The 16,681-nt window shown below is 37.8% G+C and overlaps 1 protein-coding gene across 1 annotated transcript; it reads left to right on the forward strand.

Annotated features, from left to right (window-relative positions):
• The first annotated feature begins 2,508 nt into the window (after nt 1-2,508).
• Nucleotides 2,509-15,534, forward strand: LOC140168609 (actin-binding protein IPP-like). Its single transcript, XM_072192010.1, has 2 exons — nt 2,509-2,593; nt 11,438-15,534. Exon 2 carries the CDS (start codon nt 11,478-11,480, stop codon nt 12,810-12,812), a length of 1,335 nt encoding a protein of 444 aa, XP_072048111.1. The 5' UTR covers nt 2,509-2,593; nt 11,438-11,477; the 3' UTR covers nt 12,813-15,534.
• Nucleotides 15,535-16,681: the final 1,147 nt, after the last annotated feature.

A 16,681-nucleotide genomic window follows, 5' to 3' on the forward strand; every position in this document is an offset into this window, starting at 1 on the left:
AATTAGAAACAAAATATAAAATTTTGCTCCATTTTTTGGAAATAATAACCCATTTTTTCAAAATGTTATACCAAATGACCTCAACATTTTATACCCAATTACCCTTTTTCATTTTGTTATACCCAATGACCCATTTTTATACAAATTCCTAATAAGCAATGCCAGTAGGCAGATACATGTCACATTCAAGTTGAATGACCTCACCCCCACCTCCGGGCATGGACTCTGACCGAGTCCGGACTCGAGCCGGACTCGAGTCCGGACTCAGGTCTTATTTTGTTGGACTCGGACTTGGCTCGGACTCGGCACCCCGGACTTGGACTCGAGTCCGGACTCGGACACAAAAGGACTCGGACTTGGCTCGGACTCGGATACAAATGGACTCGGCTCGGCTCGGACTCGGACAAGCTGGACTCGGGTACAAGTCTGCCGCATAGCAAAAGCCTGATATAAATAATAATAATAATATTGAATGGCTTACTTTCGTGTGATACAAGAATATATTGCACTCGATAGCAATATTTTTTCTATCTCGTGCAATATATTCTTGTATCACACTCAAAGCCATTCAATCTATAACAAATTACAGAGTTGCAAAACTTTTCGTGATAAAAACTCGAACGGTGGTGATGCAACTGCAAATTTCACTTTTGCAAACCTAATCATTCACCGAGTTACGCTGCATGTTCACCTCATTTTGTAAATCTTAGTAATTTAAAGTCTAAAATGAGCAATATTACCTTTAAAAATATCCAGGGACCTCAAAATAGTGAGCATCAGTTACCATGTCCGCCTAACAACTACATCGCGTCAAACAAAAAAATATTGCGTCTTACTCTTCGCGTATCAACATGCCGCGTCAAACAAAAAAAATATTGAATGGCTTTGAGTGTGATACAAGAATATTTTTCTATCGAGTGCAATATATTCTTGTATCACACGAAAATAAGCCATTCAATATTATTATTATTATTTATATTTGCTATGCGGTAAAATGAATTTAAGCTTACCTAGACACTGGGTTTAACCAATGTGTATTGTAATGTAAGCTTACCTTTTTACCTTCTGTTTTCTGCTCTTTACTCTCCGGAATAATTATATATAGGTTTATTTGTAGGCCTAGATGTGGATTATATTTCCTAAGGTTATCATCATCCAGAATTGTCGCGAGTTTGTAATTTTACATGTTTATACAGTACGAAATCTCCTGTGAGCCGTTACGGTGTCTGTATTGTTGTGCTGTTGTATCATGACGCGTGTTGGTGCTGTCACCATGGTAACACGCGGCGCGTACGCGATACGCATAATATTAAAAAAAATATTGTATTGCATCCGGGTATTTTGCAAATATTGTACAATATACAGTTTTATTGTATCGCTCAAAAGCGTGATATAAATAATAATTATATAATATTGGATGGCATTTCGGGTTGTATGATACTGCACGCGCCATGAATGATATTCAACGAGCCGGTACGGCGAGTTGAATATCATTCATGGCAAGTGCAGTATATTCTCATACAACCCGAAATAAAGCCATCCAATATTATTATTATTATATAAGATGAAGCTGACTGAAACTCATAAATGAAAACCGTTCATGCATCAGAAACACAAGGCTGTTTATAGACACAGGCCTAGGCATACACGTAGTACACATAGGCTAGGCCTAGTCAAGGCTAGGCTGGCCTTGTTATTGTGTTGATTGAATGCACACGCACGCACGCACCACGCAGACAATTGAGTAAGCTTACCGTGAAAATGTTGTAGGCCTAACTACCGCAGTGAAACGAGTAACCATGTTCTCTGTGCACCGTCAATATTAAGATACTGACCTGATTAAATCAGATTATACCCGATGACTTGCTGCACATCAGAGGGAGTCGTGCAGTACCAAAATTAGTCTCAATCACTGTTTGTGAACGCTCTACGTGAATACTGCGTTTATGTGATGCGTGCATTCTGGGTATTGTGATGAGCGTGCGGGTATCAAGATATATTGAACAGTTTTGTAAAAATACTGAACAGTTTGATTTAAACGTCATTCAGTACTAAAAATGAGTGGTATAGATGGAAGCTTCATATTATATAATAATTATGGTTATTGGGGTTATTGTCTCATGGGATTATCTGCTCTATTGGTCCTTCCTAGTATAAGATTTGGAATGGAACTGGAATCTAATTTGGGAAAAAGGGCCCGAATTTTAAGAGAATCGAATCGAAAAATATTAACTTTCCACCAAAATGTTTTGAACCACCCTAATCTTTGAACTTCAAATTATTTCGACCATTTTATAAAAGAAATACAATATTACTCATTGTGAATAACCTTGTCGCAGCACATCACTTTTTAAAGGGATTTTATTGAAATATTTTTGTTTTACTCTTCAGTACAACATTTGTCGTATTTAGTGGTGTTCGCCCAAGAGTAATTGATGGGTTTAATTGATGGGTGACAGTCTCTTCATAACAACAAATCCCGCCACATTCTTTTTAGCCACGTCGCGACGGCCATTGAATTACGAGGGTTTCATACACGACGTTGACTACATGTATGACAATTTCACCAAAAAGGATCCCATCACAAGGCACAGTAAGTAAGATGTAACAATGGCCACAATAATTGCCTAGTTATATGTCACCGTGGTTGCTAGTTCAGTTAGCTTAGAAATCAAAACTAAATATACTAGTTTAAGCTTTACGTTACGTGACCGTCCATGAATGATGTAACTTGTAAGTAAGCTTATCATTATAATATTTAATAAATAAATAAAGACTCAGTGGCGTGGCGTTGGTCATCATCCGGGGGGTACTCAGTACAAATGACCATACGGGACGTACGCAAACATGGGTAGCATTTTCAGCCTTCTGGTATATCAATGACACACACCGACACCGCCTGGCTAATAATTATTTGGTGCAGAAGGGACACTAAAATGAATACACGGGATCGATACACGTGAATTGCTATGCACGATTTTGATATCAGACGAAAATCTTCTGATACCGGGTTAGAAAATGATGAATATCTCCGTCATGATTTTTTTTCTCAAGAAACCAGATTTGGTCTCATAAACTTGGAAATACGTGTTGAACAGATATGATAGTCGCTAGAATGCGCTTTGAAAATTGGCCGTGCGCTTTGAACTCAAAATTTGACCATTTTATATTGCGTTGGTCCTGTTATGGACTACAGCGTGCAGCGTGTAGTACAGCTGCACTCACTGTAGGCAGTATAAAAGTCGATGACCATTGACCTCAATGGGGTATACAAGCTTAATCACGCACAACCAAGATCGATTACCCGGCTATTGTGAGTAGCCTTAGTTATGTCCCTCGACTAATTATTAGTTTAAAAGAGCTTTAAAGGTTTGAACCAAATGGCTCATCGTGGCTGTGGATTTAACCTACCATGGCGATTCCTGCCATGAAGATATAGGGTCGAAGACACTGTGTGACAATGACCCCTTTTTCAAACTAAAGCCTATTTGGGAAAATTTGGTATAAGAATGTGTCCTTTTTTCAAAATGTTATCAATTTTTTCGGAAAACAGCCCAATTTTTCCTCAATCTAGCCAAAATTTTCATAAATTTTCCCAAAATGTTGTAAAAATTTGTAAAAATTAAGACAATTTTGGGTAAATTCGGCCAAAAATTTTGACTTTTGGTATATCAATGGGTCCAAATTTCTTGAAAAATTGGTATATTTATGGGTCTACTTCCAAAATCTCAATGCACGTCCCTACCAAAACCAAACTTGAGTACCCCCCCCCGGGGTCATCATATTGGAAGGGGGGAGGCACCAATCATGATGGGGGGGGGGGGAGACACCGGGTCTGCTTAGACTGCGGAACTCAGTCCTCAATGATAGTCAGTCAATATCTTTTGGTCGATCGTTTATATGCATAACTATCATTTGAGGACTGAGTTGTTACCATACATCTTCCGAGGTGCAGTTTCAGACAATAGCTTGGGATTATTGGGGCAGAGGTTATCTTTTGAATTCTTTCATGACCACTGAAGCATAGTCAAGCCTGTCAAGGACACTCGGCGTGAATTGAAAGACCATGTCACTCGCCACAAAAGAATATCAAAGGTCATAAGACACCAATTTGGTGTACTTCCGCGCCTCGGAATATGATGCTTAAAGTCTATGACTGGGGTCTGCTGGACTTTTTATTTTTTCGGAGAAGAGCAGGTAGGGCAACTACTTGATTATATGTCTACATGTTCATACTACATACTCTGAAAATTTTAGAAAATTCACACTGGTCCGCTTTTTTTTTAAATCACATTTTTGTTCCTAAAATGGGGGTTATAGCGCCCTCAACGGGCACTCTCTCCATAGGGCTACATGTAAAGACCAGTTATAGACAAATGGCCCTAAAATAAAACGGACTCGCACGAATTTCCTCAAATTTTGCATATGATGTAGATTTAACATCTGGAATGTAAATTGTAATGCAAGTGATGTCGTTGCTGCTCTCCTAAATTCATTTTTAAAATGTCCGCCCCAGACCAAGGTGGGGGCACAAGCTTTTTTTGGCAATGGGATTTTCTAAATTTTGCAATTGATTGGGACCCCCCATGCCCCTATGAATGCTATGCCACTGTAAGGCCGTATAAAATTAATGTTTTGGTTCTCGTCCAGAGGATTTTCATGAATTGATGAGGGAGGGAGGTGTTTTTTTTTTTTTTTTTTTTTTTTTCAATGTAAAATTAGCATTGTCAGTAGTTTTCGGTCTTCTCCAACAGTGCTCGAGAAACGATGAGGCCCTTTTTTTTTTTTTTCAAATGTGGAGATTCTGAGGATAAACCCCTAGAGTACCACAAAAGACTTGGAAGTGATGCTTGTTCTCTAATAAACTTATTTATATGTATGAAGATTTCATAAATCATTCAAGTCTAAAAAATTGAAAAATCTAAAAAAAAAAAAAAATCTGACAAATCCCAGAAATTGAGGAGGAGGGGCGAGAACCAAAATATTAATTTTACACGGCCTAAAGACTCAATTATTAAGTTTAACGTTTATAGCTTTGACAATTTCATATTTCCATTTTACAGTGCAAAGCATTTATATGAAATACCTTAGTATTCCTAATATCTTTCTCCCCCGGTCGACCGGTCCGGCACTCGGGCCACGCCCACGGGACTCCATTGGCGGATCCGGGGTGGGTGGGCTAAGGATATCCCAAAAAAATTGTGTAAAATGATACACCAAATGGCTCCCCCATTTTGCAAAATTTTCCAACTTCTGAGGGGGGGGGATGGCCCCTCAGACATCCTCCCTGTGTATGGGTTATCAAAGTGGCTATTTTAGCTTCTGCTTTGGACATCCGGCACTTTATGTTTAATGCAATAGGGCCTAATAGTGAAAACGTGTGCATGAATGGCTTCAATTAGGCCCAGTGGCAGCACCAGGAATTTGTTTTGGGAGGGGGGCAAAGCGAATTTAAGCGGGGGGACTTTTGCGCAAAAAGTGGAAATTTATGTAAATTTGGGTTTTTCCTCACATACCAGTTTTTGTTTTTTTTGTTCTGGTATACCAGAGCAAAATTCAAATTTCACGAGATATTTGCTAAATGAATTAATCTGCAAGAAATTTTTTGTTCATAAAAATTATGTAACCAGAGGATTCCAGTGATATAAAAAATCTCAACTTTTTTGGAGAAAAGTGGGGGATGAGGCTGTGGATCACGAAATGCCCTTTTAAGTATGGCATAAGAAATGCAATTGAAATATACAATTTAAGGGCAGAGTAATGGGAGAGAACATGGACCTTTTCGAGCTTCATTATTTCTGAATTGTATGTCCAAAGTATATAAAACTATACATTTTTGGAAAGGAAATGAGTCAAGGAATCCCATGGTGACGTCAGATTTGTTCAAAAATCTCAAGTTTTTGACAAAATCACAAAAATTCACTTTTTACCCCAATTTTTTGTGACAACTTAGAAAAAATCCGTTCGAGTAAAAAAATTCAGTTAGCTTTTCATGAAGAAGAGACATGAACTTAGGGAAAGTTTTTTTATTTTTTTGAAATTTGTCTCTTTTTTCGAAATATTGCAAAAAACATGTGAAAAAAGCCATTTTGTCATTCTATTAAGCTAAGAATTGCACAGAATGGTGTATATTTTTGTTTAAAACAAATATTTTGAAAAAATGAAGAAACCTTCCCTAGACTTTCATGTACTCTAAAGGATTGTGCAAAAAGTTTACCCTTTGCTTGCATATTTTTCGAGTTATCTTGTCACAAAAATCGCGCAATATTGTCAAAAGTGAACTCTGAGAAATCGATGTTTTAGTAAAAAAAATGTCAAAATTATGCACAAAACGTCCTTAAATTTTAAAACGGTAAGACTTTCACACTTGTAAAAGCTGTATCTGGTGCATGGTCTAAATATGCATCTTTTTGCACCAATGAATCTATAATCTCTGCTTTCAGTGCGCCAAAATTCAAAATAATTAAAAAATCTAAGTGGCATTTTGACTGCAAATTTTGGTTTTGTTTACACCACATTTGCTGGCATTAACAACATACCGAATGCGCCTTGACTCGTTGGACATACGCAGAGAGTTGCGCTTGGCGTCACGCTTGACGCGAATCGCAATGGCAGTAATCACAATATTTCGCAGATTCGCGCATTTCTGACTCATTATTTCCGCCAATTTACTAAGCTGTCTTGATCGAGCCATGTGACTTTTTAGAGTTGAAAAGAGTGAAATAAATCAAGCAAAAAGACGAATAAATATAAGTTGTATTTTATCAGTTTCAAGTGAAAGAATACATCTTAGTGTTGATAAATTATATCAAAAAATCTCAAATTCGGTCGTGGACGAATGTGTCTTCCATTACTCTGGCCTTAAACTGAAATTAGTGGAATGAAAATATACAGATTTTCAAACATCATAAAATGCGAATGGATGATGCATGCAATGAAACCAATGGCAAATGTCCCAAAAGACCTTGGGATAGGCAAAAACAAAGATGAACACCTTCAGGACCGAATCAGGAAAAATACTGTGAAATTCCTATCCGGCCCCCATTGGCAAACAAATAACATACATGTAAGAACAACAAAAGCTCCAAGGTCAATCACAATTGTGTACTATTTTATAACAGGGACTGTCATTTGGAATTTGCATGAGAGCATTAAATACATGTAGCTCTTCTGGAGCCTTCAAGGAGAGATGTTTAGAGCATTTACAATAGAATGTAGGGAGAGAATGGTCAACCATAGAGTCTGTGGGTCAACTAAGGAGAGCTAAAAATCACTCTCCTATATCAGATTTAAAGAGAGCAGTAGAGAGAGTGATTGCTCTCACTCTCCTCAAAAGGCAGTCCTTGATTTAACATTTTGTCAACAACGAGCATACAATCTTGATCAAAATATGAATTCCAAATTTAATAACGATACATATAATGAACTGCATGATATAAAATGGAGACCTCGGGAAAAAATGAATCATGTGGTGTGATGACCGTGAATGACTGATACACCCGAATTCCGCAACACAAAACTTCTCGCATCACTACACCACCATTTACTATTTGCATAACACTAACTAATCGATCTCACACTTACAAAGAGATAACAATTCAAAGTGAATTTTCAGAAAGGGGTTTTAAACCGGGGTATTGAAATTGTAATGTACATGTCCTTGGATAACAAAGATTTCTATCCTCCTTGCCTAGTAGGATTGCCTGATCTGGCGATGTTAACTGATTGACCTTATCTGAATTGTTTGTTTTTCGTCTTTGGTATAAAAATTGACATGTGACGGGATAAAAATGTAATATCACATTAACATTAGCGCCAATCCAGCTTGAAAGGTGGGGGGGGGACACCCAGCCAAAATTGTTAGAAAGTGGCTGAAAAGAACAAAAAAATTTTGCTGAAAGGTGGCGAGTAGCGGACCTCCTGATTTTCTCTTTAATTTTTTTTTTTTTTTGTCAGAGGGGCATTTTTTCTTTCATTTTTTATCAGGCTCTGCCCCAACTGGCTACGCTACTAATGTCCTACACCACCCCGGATTGGCGCCCATGATCACGCGTACACGCAAAGATGTAATCTCTTGGCATCTTAACATGCCGGCAAAAGACACAAGGCATATAAACAGTAGATGAATATCAAACATTGGGGCATTAGCATCACCTTTATCAGCTGCCAGTTTTGCTAGAACATAGAAGATATGTTCTTTTGGTGATTTATGTTTTGCAAGCTGACACCTACTTCCTTCTACAACTGACTTGACAAAATTATCATCTGTGGGAGATGGTACACCTGCCAAATTGTGTGCCTACCTTATGCTGTAACCAGCCGTATCAATTTTTAATGCTCAATATATATAGAGCTAACTCAGTACATTGTAGCTTTAAGGTTACACAAAGAGACGTATAAAAGACGTATAAAGTTGTTCTCTAAAACAGAGTTTTCTCAGTAATCAAATATCGCAGCGAGTGAAATGTTGGTGCATTGGATGTAGCTTAACATTTTTGTGTGTGTTATATATACAAATTATTAGAATAAATTTGAAAATCCTTCGTTTAAAGCATTTTTACCCACCATGTTCACAAGATCAAAAACACGTTCCATGAGGTTTTTTTCAAATGTGCGCTCCGTATAAATCCACACCGAGGATTGTTTTCTTTTTTCAGTATTGCATTACAAATCGATCAAAGAAATAATGTTGCCATGGGGAAGAACCAAATACAGTACCGATTAAATTTTAAAAGCACGTTTTGGGGGACAATTTTGGAGAATTTGCTTGAGAAAAAAGCTGGTTTGTGAAATTATCGATATCTTGATTACGAGACGTTAATTTAGACATCTGAATACCTACATTATTTCTCAACATTCTGCCAATTGCTATTCCATTTGATTTTCACTCCAAATTGAAGCTAGTTTTGCAAAAAAACGAGGTTTTCCTCCATCAGTTCGTTCAAAATTTCAGCGCCGACATGCATGTTTATTCTAAGAGCCATAATGCGGACACGATTGTAATCATGTAATTGCATCCAATTACAGTTAAATCATCCGCTTTGAGAACAGTGAATTGCGTAAGCTGATCTATGGCCGAGTGGATAGAGCGTTGGACTGGGAATCTAATATGTACTATTTTTGTGGGTTCGAGTCTCCGTGTGGCTGAATTTTTTTTTTCTTTTTTCTCATTTTTACTTCCTTTCTTTCCTCTTTTCTTTCTCCCTTTCTTTTTTCATTTCTTTTTTTTTTTTTCTTTTCATTTCTTTCTTTCTTTCTTTCTTTTTCGTTCATTTTCTTTCTCTCTCTTTCTTTCTCTTTTTCACTATTTCTTTATTCTTTCTTGCTCCTTTCTTTTTAGTTTTATTTGATTGATTCGCTGAGTGCAGTGAATCGTGATTGATTGTTTTTCACTTTATATAATTCAGAAATTTGTAGGCCTGCTAAGTCTGTCTTGTTGATTTTCATCCCAAATTCGATTTACAAATAATTGCTTTTTGATATTGTTGTTGTTGCCTACCATTACATTGTAATCAGCAGCATTAATAGCAGCATTGATTTCATCAAAGATATCAAGGCTATAAATTCAAAATGCCCCCAATCAATTTTAAAATTTATAAAATCCTTGTGAAAATTGCAAAACGGCTTGTGCCCCCCGGCATCCGAGCTCCGGCACGAGCTAAGCCAAGTTTCATAGCCTTTTCATGTCTTGACCGTGGATCAATATTCTATTGTAAGTAGGCCTACGTCCCCGCACGCTTGTTCATTTTCTGCATGGCTGTTTCTGTTATGAACTTACGCCCTCTGAAATCAAGCGCATGAAAAACTCTCGCTAACCTTAACAGGAAAAACTTGCAGATTAAATTGAAGTGCGCAAGACTTCCACCGCTTCCAGCCTCCACAAATGACTGATACACCCAAATTTCCGCAACACCAAACTTCTCGCATCACTACACCACCACTTACATGCATAAACTGATCTATCTCACACTTACGAAGAGATAACAATTCCCGAAGAGATAACAATTCCCTTCGAAACATGTAACAAAGTGAATTTATCACTCTGTGTAACCTATGCCACCTGCATAGAGTACTCAATCAAACCCCTGTTTCTCATCAATGTGTAATACAATTGTTAGTTGTGATTTCTTACGACTAGTCCAATAAAATATCCACTTAATTGCAGACGTTTCGGAAACTGTCACGTTTCCTTTATCGATGCTATTGATGTAATGACGATCTCTGTATACAGCTGATGTTGACTGCTGCTTAGCAACTGAGTTGCCAGTTGATTTCTTGTCAGTTATCAGATCGTCAAAAACGTGACTTAAGTTGTATTGCCCCTCGTCTCTCAAGTTGTATTGCCCATCGGCTATCACAGACCATGTGGTTGAAAACAATCATGTAATCGACTGGGATGAGGCAAAGATCGTGGGCAATGAGAGCAACAGATATAAAAGGTGGATAAAAGAGGCAATTACCATCAGAAAGCAGGGCAACACCATGAACAGAGACGAGGGGCAATACAACTTGAGTCACGTTTTTGACGATCTGATAACTGACAAGAAATCAACTGGCAACTCAGTTGCTAAGCAGCAGTCAACATCAGCTGTATACAGATCGTCATTACATCAATAGCATCGATAAAGGAAACTGACAGTTTCCGAAACGTCTGCAAGTAAGTGGATATTTTATTGGACTAGTCGTAAGAAATCACAACTAACAATTCTACTATGAACAGTCCTGATGAATTTGTTCAAGAATGTGTAATACAGCAAAGTATTCCAGTCAAAATCTTATGTGGTCATATTCAGATATAATTAATTTTGTAGAATATATGTGTATTTTGTAATATGACTAATCCCAATGATTTTATGTGCCCCCTTCACATCAAACGAAAAAGCCCAATGTTGACAAAAGTAAACACAAATTTGTAACAGAAAGCATCCTTTGCAGTAGCCTCTCTCATCCTTAAAACATTCTGCTTGATCCTTGATCATCCCTCCGAATCCTGTATCCTTACTGGTTACTTACAGCACCCCATACATCCTTAAGGCATACTCCCTGAATCCCCAGCATTTTCCCTGTATCCTTACAGTATCCTCTCTGCATCCTACAGTGTGCACTGCATCCTTACAGCATCCTCCCTGCAGTGGCACAAGCCAGCGGGCAGTTACCCCCTTCTTTCCCCCCTGTTTATTTATACTTTTTAGCCAATTTTTGACCATTTTCGTCAAAGTTTGCCCCCTTGAAAGTTACCTTTCCCCCCACCCTCTGAAAAAGTGCTGGCTACGCCACTGCCTCCCTGCATCATATTGCAACATTCCCGCACCCGTGCATCGCCCCAGTCCATCCTACATTCCTCAGAGGGAGTGGATTGTGATTCCAGAAACTTTACTTGAGACAACAATTTATTATTAATTTTGATTTTTTTTCTTCTTTTATTAATTTATTTTAGGTAGATTTCAAAACAGCATCCATTAAAACCTGGTATCAAGATGGCACAGAAAGCATCAGGACAGGAGTTCATTGAGCACAAGACCAACATCATTGCCAACATTGGTGAGCATTTCAACAATGCAGACATCAGTGATGTGACTTTGACAGTAGGAGAACAGGTATTTCCTGCACACAGGTTTGTCCTAGCAACACAAAGCAAAGTTTTCTTGACTATGCTGATGGGTGAAAACTGGAAGGAATCTGAAGAAAAGAAGATCACTCTTCAAGAATCACCTGAAGGAGAGGCATCTTTCTCTGATTTTTTGAAGTTTTTGTACACAGGGACACTAACACTGACTATTGATAATGTGTGTGGTATTCACACATTGGCAGACAAGTATGATGTACCAGCTTTGAAGGATGACTGTGTGGGCTTTATGAAAGATGTCCTCACAGGTATCCATGGTGATGCTTTGAAAGCTGCTTTGGAATGGCTCCAATATGTGGAAAGTTTCCTTCCTGATTTGGTTGCCATTTGCTACAGTGCATTCAGGACCAACTTTGCAGGAATTGTGTATATTAAGGAGTATACAAATATCTTTCTAAAGTTGACTTATGATCAGGTCAGAAATATTCTTTCTGTTCCTGAAATTCAGGAGGAACTTGTTTTGATTGATGAGGTTGGTTTTATAAGCTTGCTATGTAACATCTATACCGCTGAACATTGGCGGAACATGTTGCTGCCATTGGTTAGACTTTATAACATAGATATTGATCGCCTACAATCCTACAAAACAAAACTTAAAAATATCTCTGAGAAATATTACAGCGAGGCCTATCTCATTCACGCTGAAAGGAATAACATTGCTAGTAAGGCATGCAAGAGGCGAAGATTTTCACAAGGCTTTGTTGCAGTAGCATGTGGATGTGATATGAGCAGCTCTCAGGTATGCCCTCATATGAATCCACGCTTTTATTTGTATCCACCCTTTGGGATGTACACACGATACCAGAATGACAGGCAGTATGTTATGGATGTGGAACCAATAGATCTTACTGACTTGGCAGGTTTCTCACAGAAGCTACTATATCCTGGTGATGAAAATGATGACAAATTATGGACTATTAACATGCGTAGAAACTATACAAGTGAGCCCATATGTGAAAATTACATTGTATCGCCAGCTGCAAGTCACGTCGGGAGGAAGTTCACCATAGCCATCGCTTGTTGCGTCAAAACTCCCGATAAAGTCTTCACAAAATTTGAATATGCAATCAAGTACACAGGAGTGGTGATCAATGAAGTCATGGTCCAATCCCCACGACGTTTGGCAGCAAGCTGGCAGATGAGTGATGATCACATTATCGGAGTCTCAATTATACTTCATAAATAATGATAAGGGGCTGTGCAATATTTATGTGTACCCCATGGTGGTGAATTCTTAAAATGGTCTGCCAAAAAGCACTTGCCCCCCCCCCCCGGCCATACCAAAAATATTTGTCCCCCATTTTGATGTGCCAAAAACCCTTCCTCCCCCCTTTTGATGTGCCAAAATATATTTGCCTCCTACCTTACTAGCCTTGTTCAAGGCCTTCTAAGTTTTCTCCCTCATGACCAGCACTTTGAATCCTATCACTACTTTTGCTCTCGCCAAGTCCATGATATGAGGGCCACAGACTGCGGCTACTTATAATCATGCGTAAGTTGAACGATCAAACTCGGGTTGAGCCTGCGAGCCCGTAGGGCTTCATTTTAGCGGTTCGTAGAATAAGCCCAAGTTTGATTTTTCAGCATACGCACGGCCATTAATTAATAGCCGGAATCTGTGGCCCTCACTGACTTCACAAGCCCAAAAATAGTTCAAGCAGGAAGGAAATCTTAGAAGGCCTTGAACAAGGCTACCCTTACATGCACATTTGACATGTTCCTAATGTTTTACTACACCATTTTAGGGTGGTGCCTAAAAGATCTGCCCCCCATTGGACTGCCAATTTTTTTGCCCTCCCTTTGGCCTGCCAAAAAATTGTTGCCCCTCCTATAATTCACCACCCTGGGGGTACACAGAATTATTACACCACCCGTAATACAGTGGTATGTGAAGTGCCTGGGTGAAGTGGAACTGAAACCTCGAACACACCGAACTGTTCCATATTTGTAGTATTTTACCTGTACTTTACAGGAGACACATGAATTATATATTATTATGTCTTCAGAATCTTGCATCCTATACCTTTGTAAATAACCTTGCTGTCTGATAAATTTGTGTATCGGTCACCTGGAGCTACAGGGTTTTTTCATATCTGTAGCCTCTTCATAAGAGTGCATAGTTCATATACTTCATGTGTAAAAGTCTCTTTTGGTGTGATATTTTCTTGTAAATGTGACAAGCCATGACCCAAAAATCGCATTTTTGACCAAAAAATACATTTTTGACAAAAAATTATATTTTTGACCAAAAATCACATTTTCGACCAAAAATCATATTTTTGACGAAAAATCACCTTAATTGACTAAAAATCATGTCAAAAATCATTTTTGACCAAGAGTTTTATTTTTGACAAAAAATCATGTTTTTTTAAACTAAAAATCATGTTTTTGACCAAAAAAAGATTCTGAAGACATAATAATGATAAAATTGGACGGATAATTTCGCATGATACCTGAATTTATCAGTCTCGCTAGAGTTTTCAAATATCACGCTCGACTTCGTCTCGCATGATATTTGAAAACTCTAGCTCGACCGATAAATTCAGGTATCATGTTCAATCCGTCCAATTTTATATCAAACTTGGTACAGGGATAGGATATGGTGGCCTCATGTGCTGTATAGTTTTGTGTCACATTATTTGCATATTTATGAATATTAATGAGCTCATTAGCATATTTTGCCTACATTGTCATTAATCCACTCTGCAGCTTAAACACAACCACCGATCAACTTCAAACTTACTACGGTGATAGTCTATGGTAGCCTCATGTGCTGTATACTTTTGTGTCATGTTATTTGCATATTTATGACTATTAATGAGCTCATTTGCATATTTGGCCTACATTGTCATGAATCCACTCTGCAGCTTTAACGCAATCAACGATCACCTTCAAACTTGGTACGGTGATAGGATATGGTGACCTGATGTGCTGACTAGTTTTGTGTCATTTTATTTGCATATTTATGAATATTAATGAGCTCATTTGCATATTTTGTCTTCATTTCCATTAATCCACTCTCCAGCTTAAACGCAATCACCGATCAACTTCAAACTTGGTATTGTGATAGTATATGGTGGCCTCATGTGGTGTATAGTTATGTGGGGGCCACCTTTATTACGAACCGCGTAATTCTAGTTCAATTTTATTTTTACATAGGAAAGCCCAGCCTGAGAGATCAGCCCTTGAGCTGATCTTCTCTGGGGCCATGTTCCTACAAAAATGTTACATAATCATAATACAGTACATCATAAGGGATATTAAAATGTAAACTAAAAATACAAAACAAGTATAAATGACAAAGTGATAAAATATAGATTAAACATACAAACCAAGTTTAAATTGACAAAGTAATTTTCAAGTATCACTGACAATTTTGTGAGGTGTTAAATTTGGGGTTGTTGGCAACTTATATAATATATACATAAGAAATTGCTTTATTTTTAACATATTCGTGGTTTTTATTTTTAAGGGCACATATTAATCTGCGAAATTCACGAAAATAAACCACCCCTAAAATTTCGGCGTATACAGTATTTCTATATATTTATTGGAAAGTGCTCATGTTTCTGAAAATGTTGATATCAAAATCTCATTTTCGCAAAAAAATGGCAGTTACGTCTTTGTGTCACTGACCCCTCGTATTGTTTGTATGAGAAAATCGTGCTTGAAAGTACCTTCTTTCCCATTGAAACCTGTGTTATACAGAATTATTGGTATTGAACTTGTAGTCTAACTCCACCAGGCCCTATCATGGCGTCCTTCTACAATGTATATACTTCACCCATATTCAGAGAAGCGGCCCATCGGATAGGTTAGGAGACAGCCGGGTTTAGGAGACTGACAGGTTTAGTCTAATCACATACATGGTGATCCATAATTCATAGCATAGGTGTAGATCATGAGGGGGAATTTATCCCCCCAATATTTTACCAGGGGGATGCTCCATACAATCATCCCCCCAATATTGATGCCTGAATATGGGTTTCTGACCAAATTAACCTCATATTTGCCCATTTAGACCCAAAAGTGCAAATTTTCGTGCACTTCGCGCACATTTATTACACTTTTGCACCATATTTCATCAGTTTAGCTTCAAAGTGGCAAAAAATTTGCACCATGGACTTATTCTGTCGCTAAAAGGTGCTGGATTCACTATACTTCCAAGATTTTTTCCAAACCCCATCCCCCCAATGTCAAAAAGAAATCTACGCCACTGATTCATAGATAAGTGGGCGCAAAACTAATAGAGGCCGTAATCACCTTGAAAACCTATTCTTTTTCAGGACAGTTTCTTTTTCAAGTTATTCGCATGGGTAAATTTGAATTGAATAAAAAATTTTAACCTTAAATGGTCAAAATTTGACCATTCCAGGTTAAAAAAATATGCTGTTAATATGTGACACAATCTGGTTCATGGCGGCCAAAGGCAGCAAATTTGAAATTGAGAAAAAGACAAAAATATGAAGTAAAAACACAGTAAAATACTTAAGAAAATACACATCACGAATCTTCATAACTTTAGAACTAAGTATGCTAGACCTTTCATGTTTTCAGTATATGATAGCCTAATGTTTATGGTGATAATTATAGTAACTCAATTTTCAAAAAATGCCTCCTTTGGCCCCCATGGAGCAGATTGTGTCACATATGGTCCAAACACACATTACATATGCATGAACATTGGGGGATTGATTGTATGGACCATACCTGTATCAAAATATTGGGGAGATGCAACCTATGACACTTGGACAGGGGCCTTATTTGCCTACTGGGGAAACCTATTCTGTAATCACAATACTTGTAATAATAAAATTGGATGGATTTCGTCTTCATGTAAATGGATAACACAAAGAATAAGATGGTAAGAAGAAAATATGATGCAGTGATGTTTTATTGTTTATTAGTCAAGCAAGATTTCTCAAGGGGGGAAGCCCCGGCACCTTTGTCACATAACCACTAAGGTACAGGACATTTTTTGTTTTGGCTATAGAAATATATAATTGTACTCATATTTGCTCAAGCAGCATATGATGCAAATTGGTTACACACTGT

Source organism: Amphiura filiformis, chromosome 13 (assembly GCF_039555335.1).
Source record: "Amphiura filiformis chromosome 13, Afil_fr2py, whole genome shotgun sequence".
NCBI classification, from domain to species: domain Eukaryota; kingdom Metazoa; phylum Echinodermata; class Ophiuroidea; order Amphilepidida; family Amphiuridae; genus Amphiura; species Amphiura filiformis.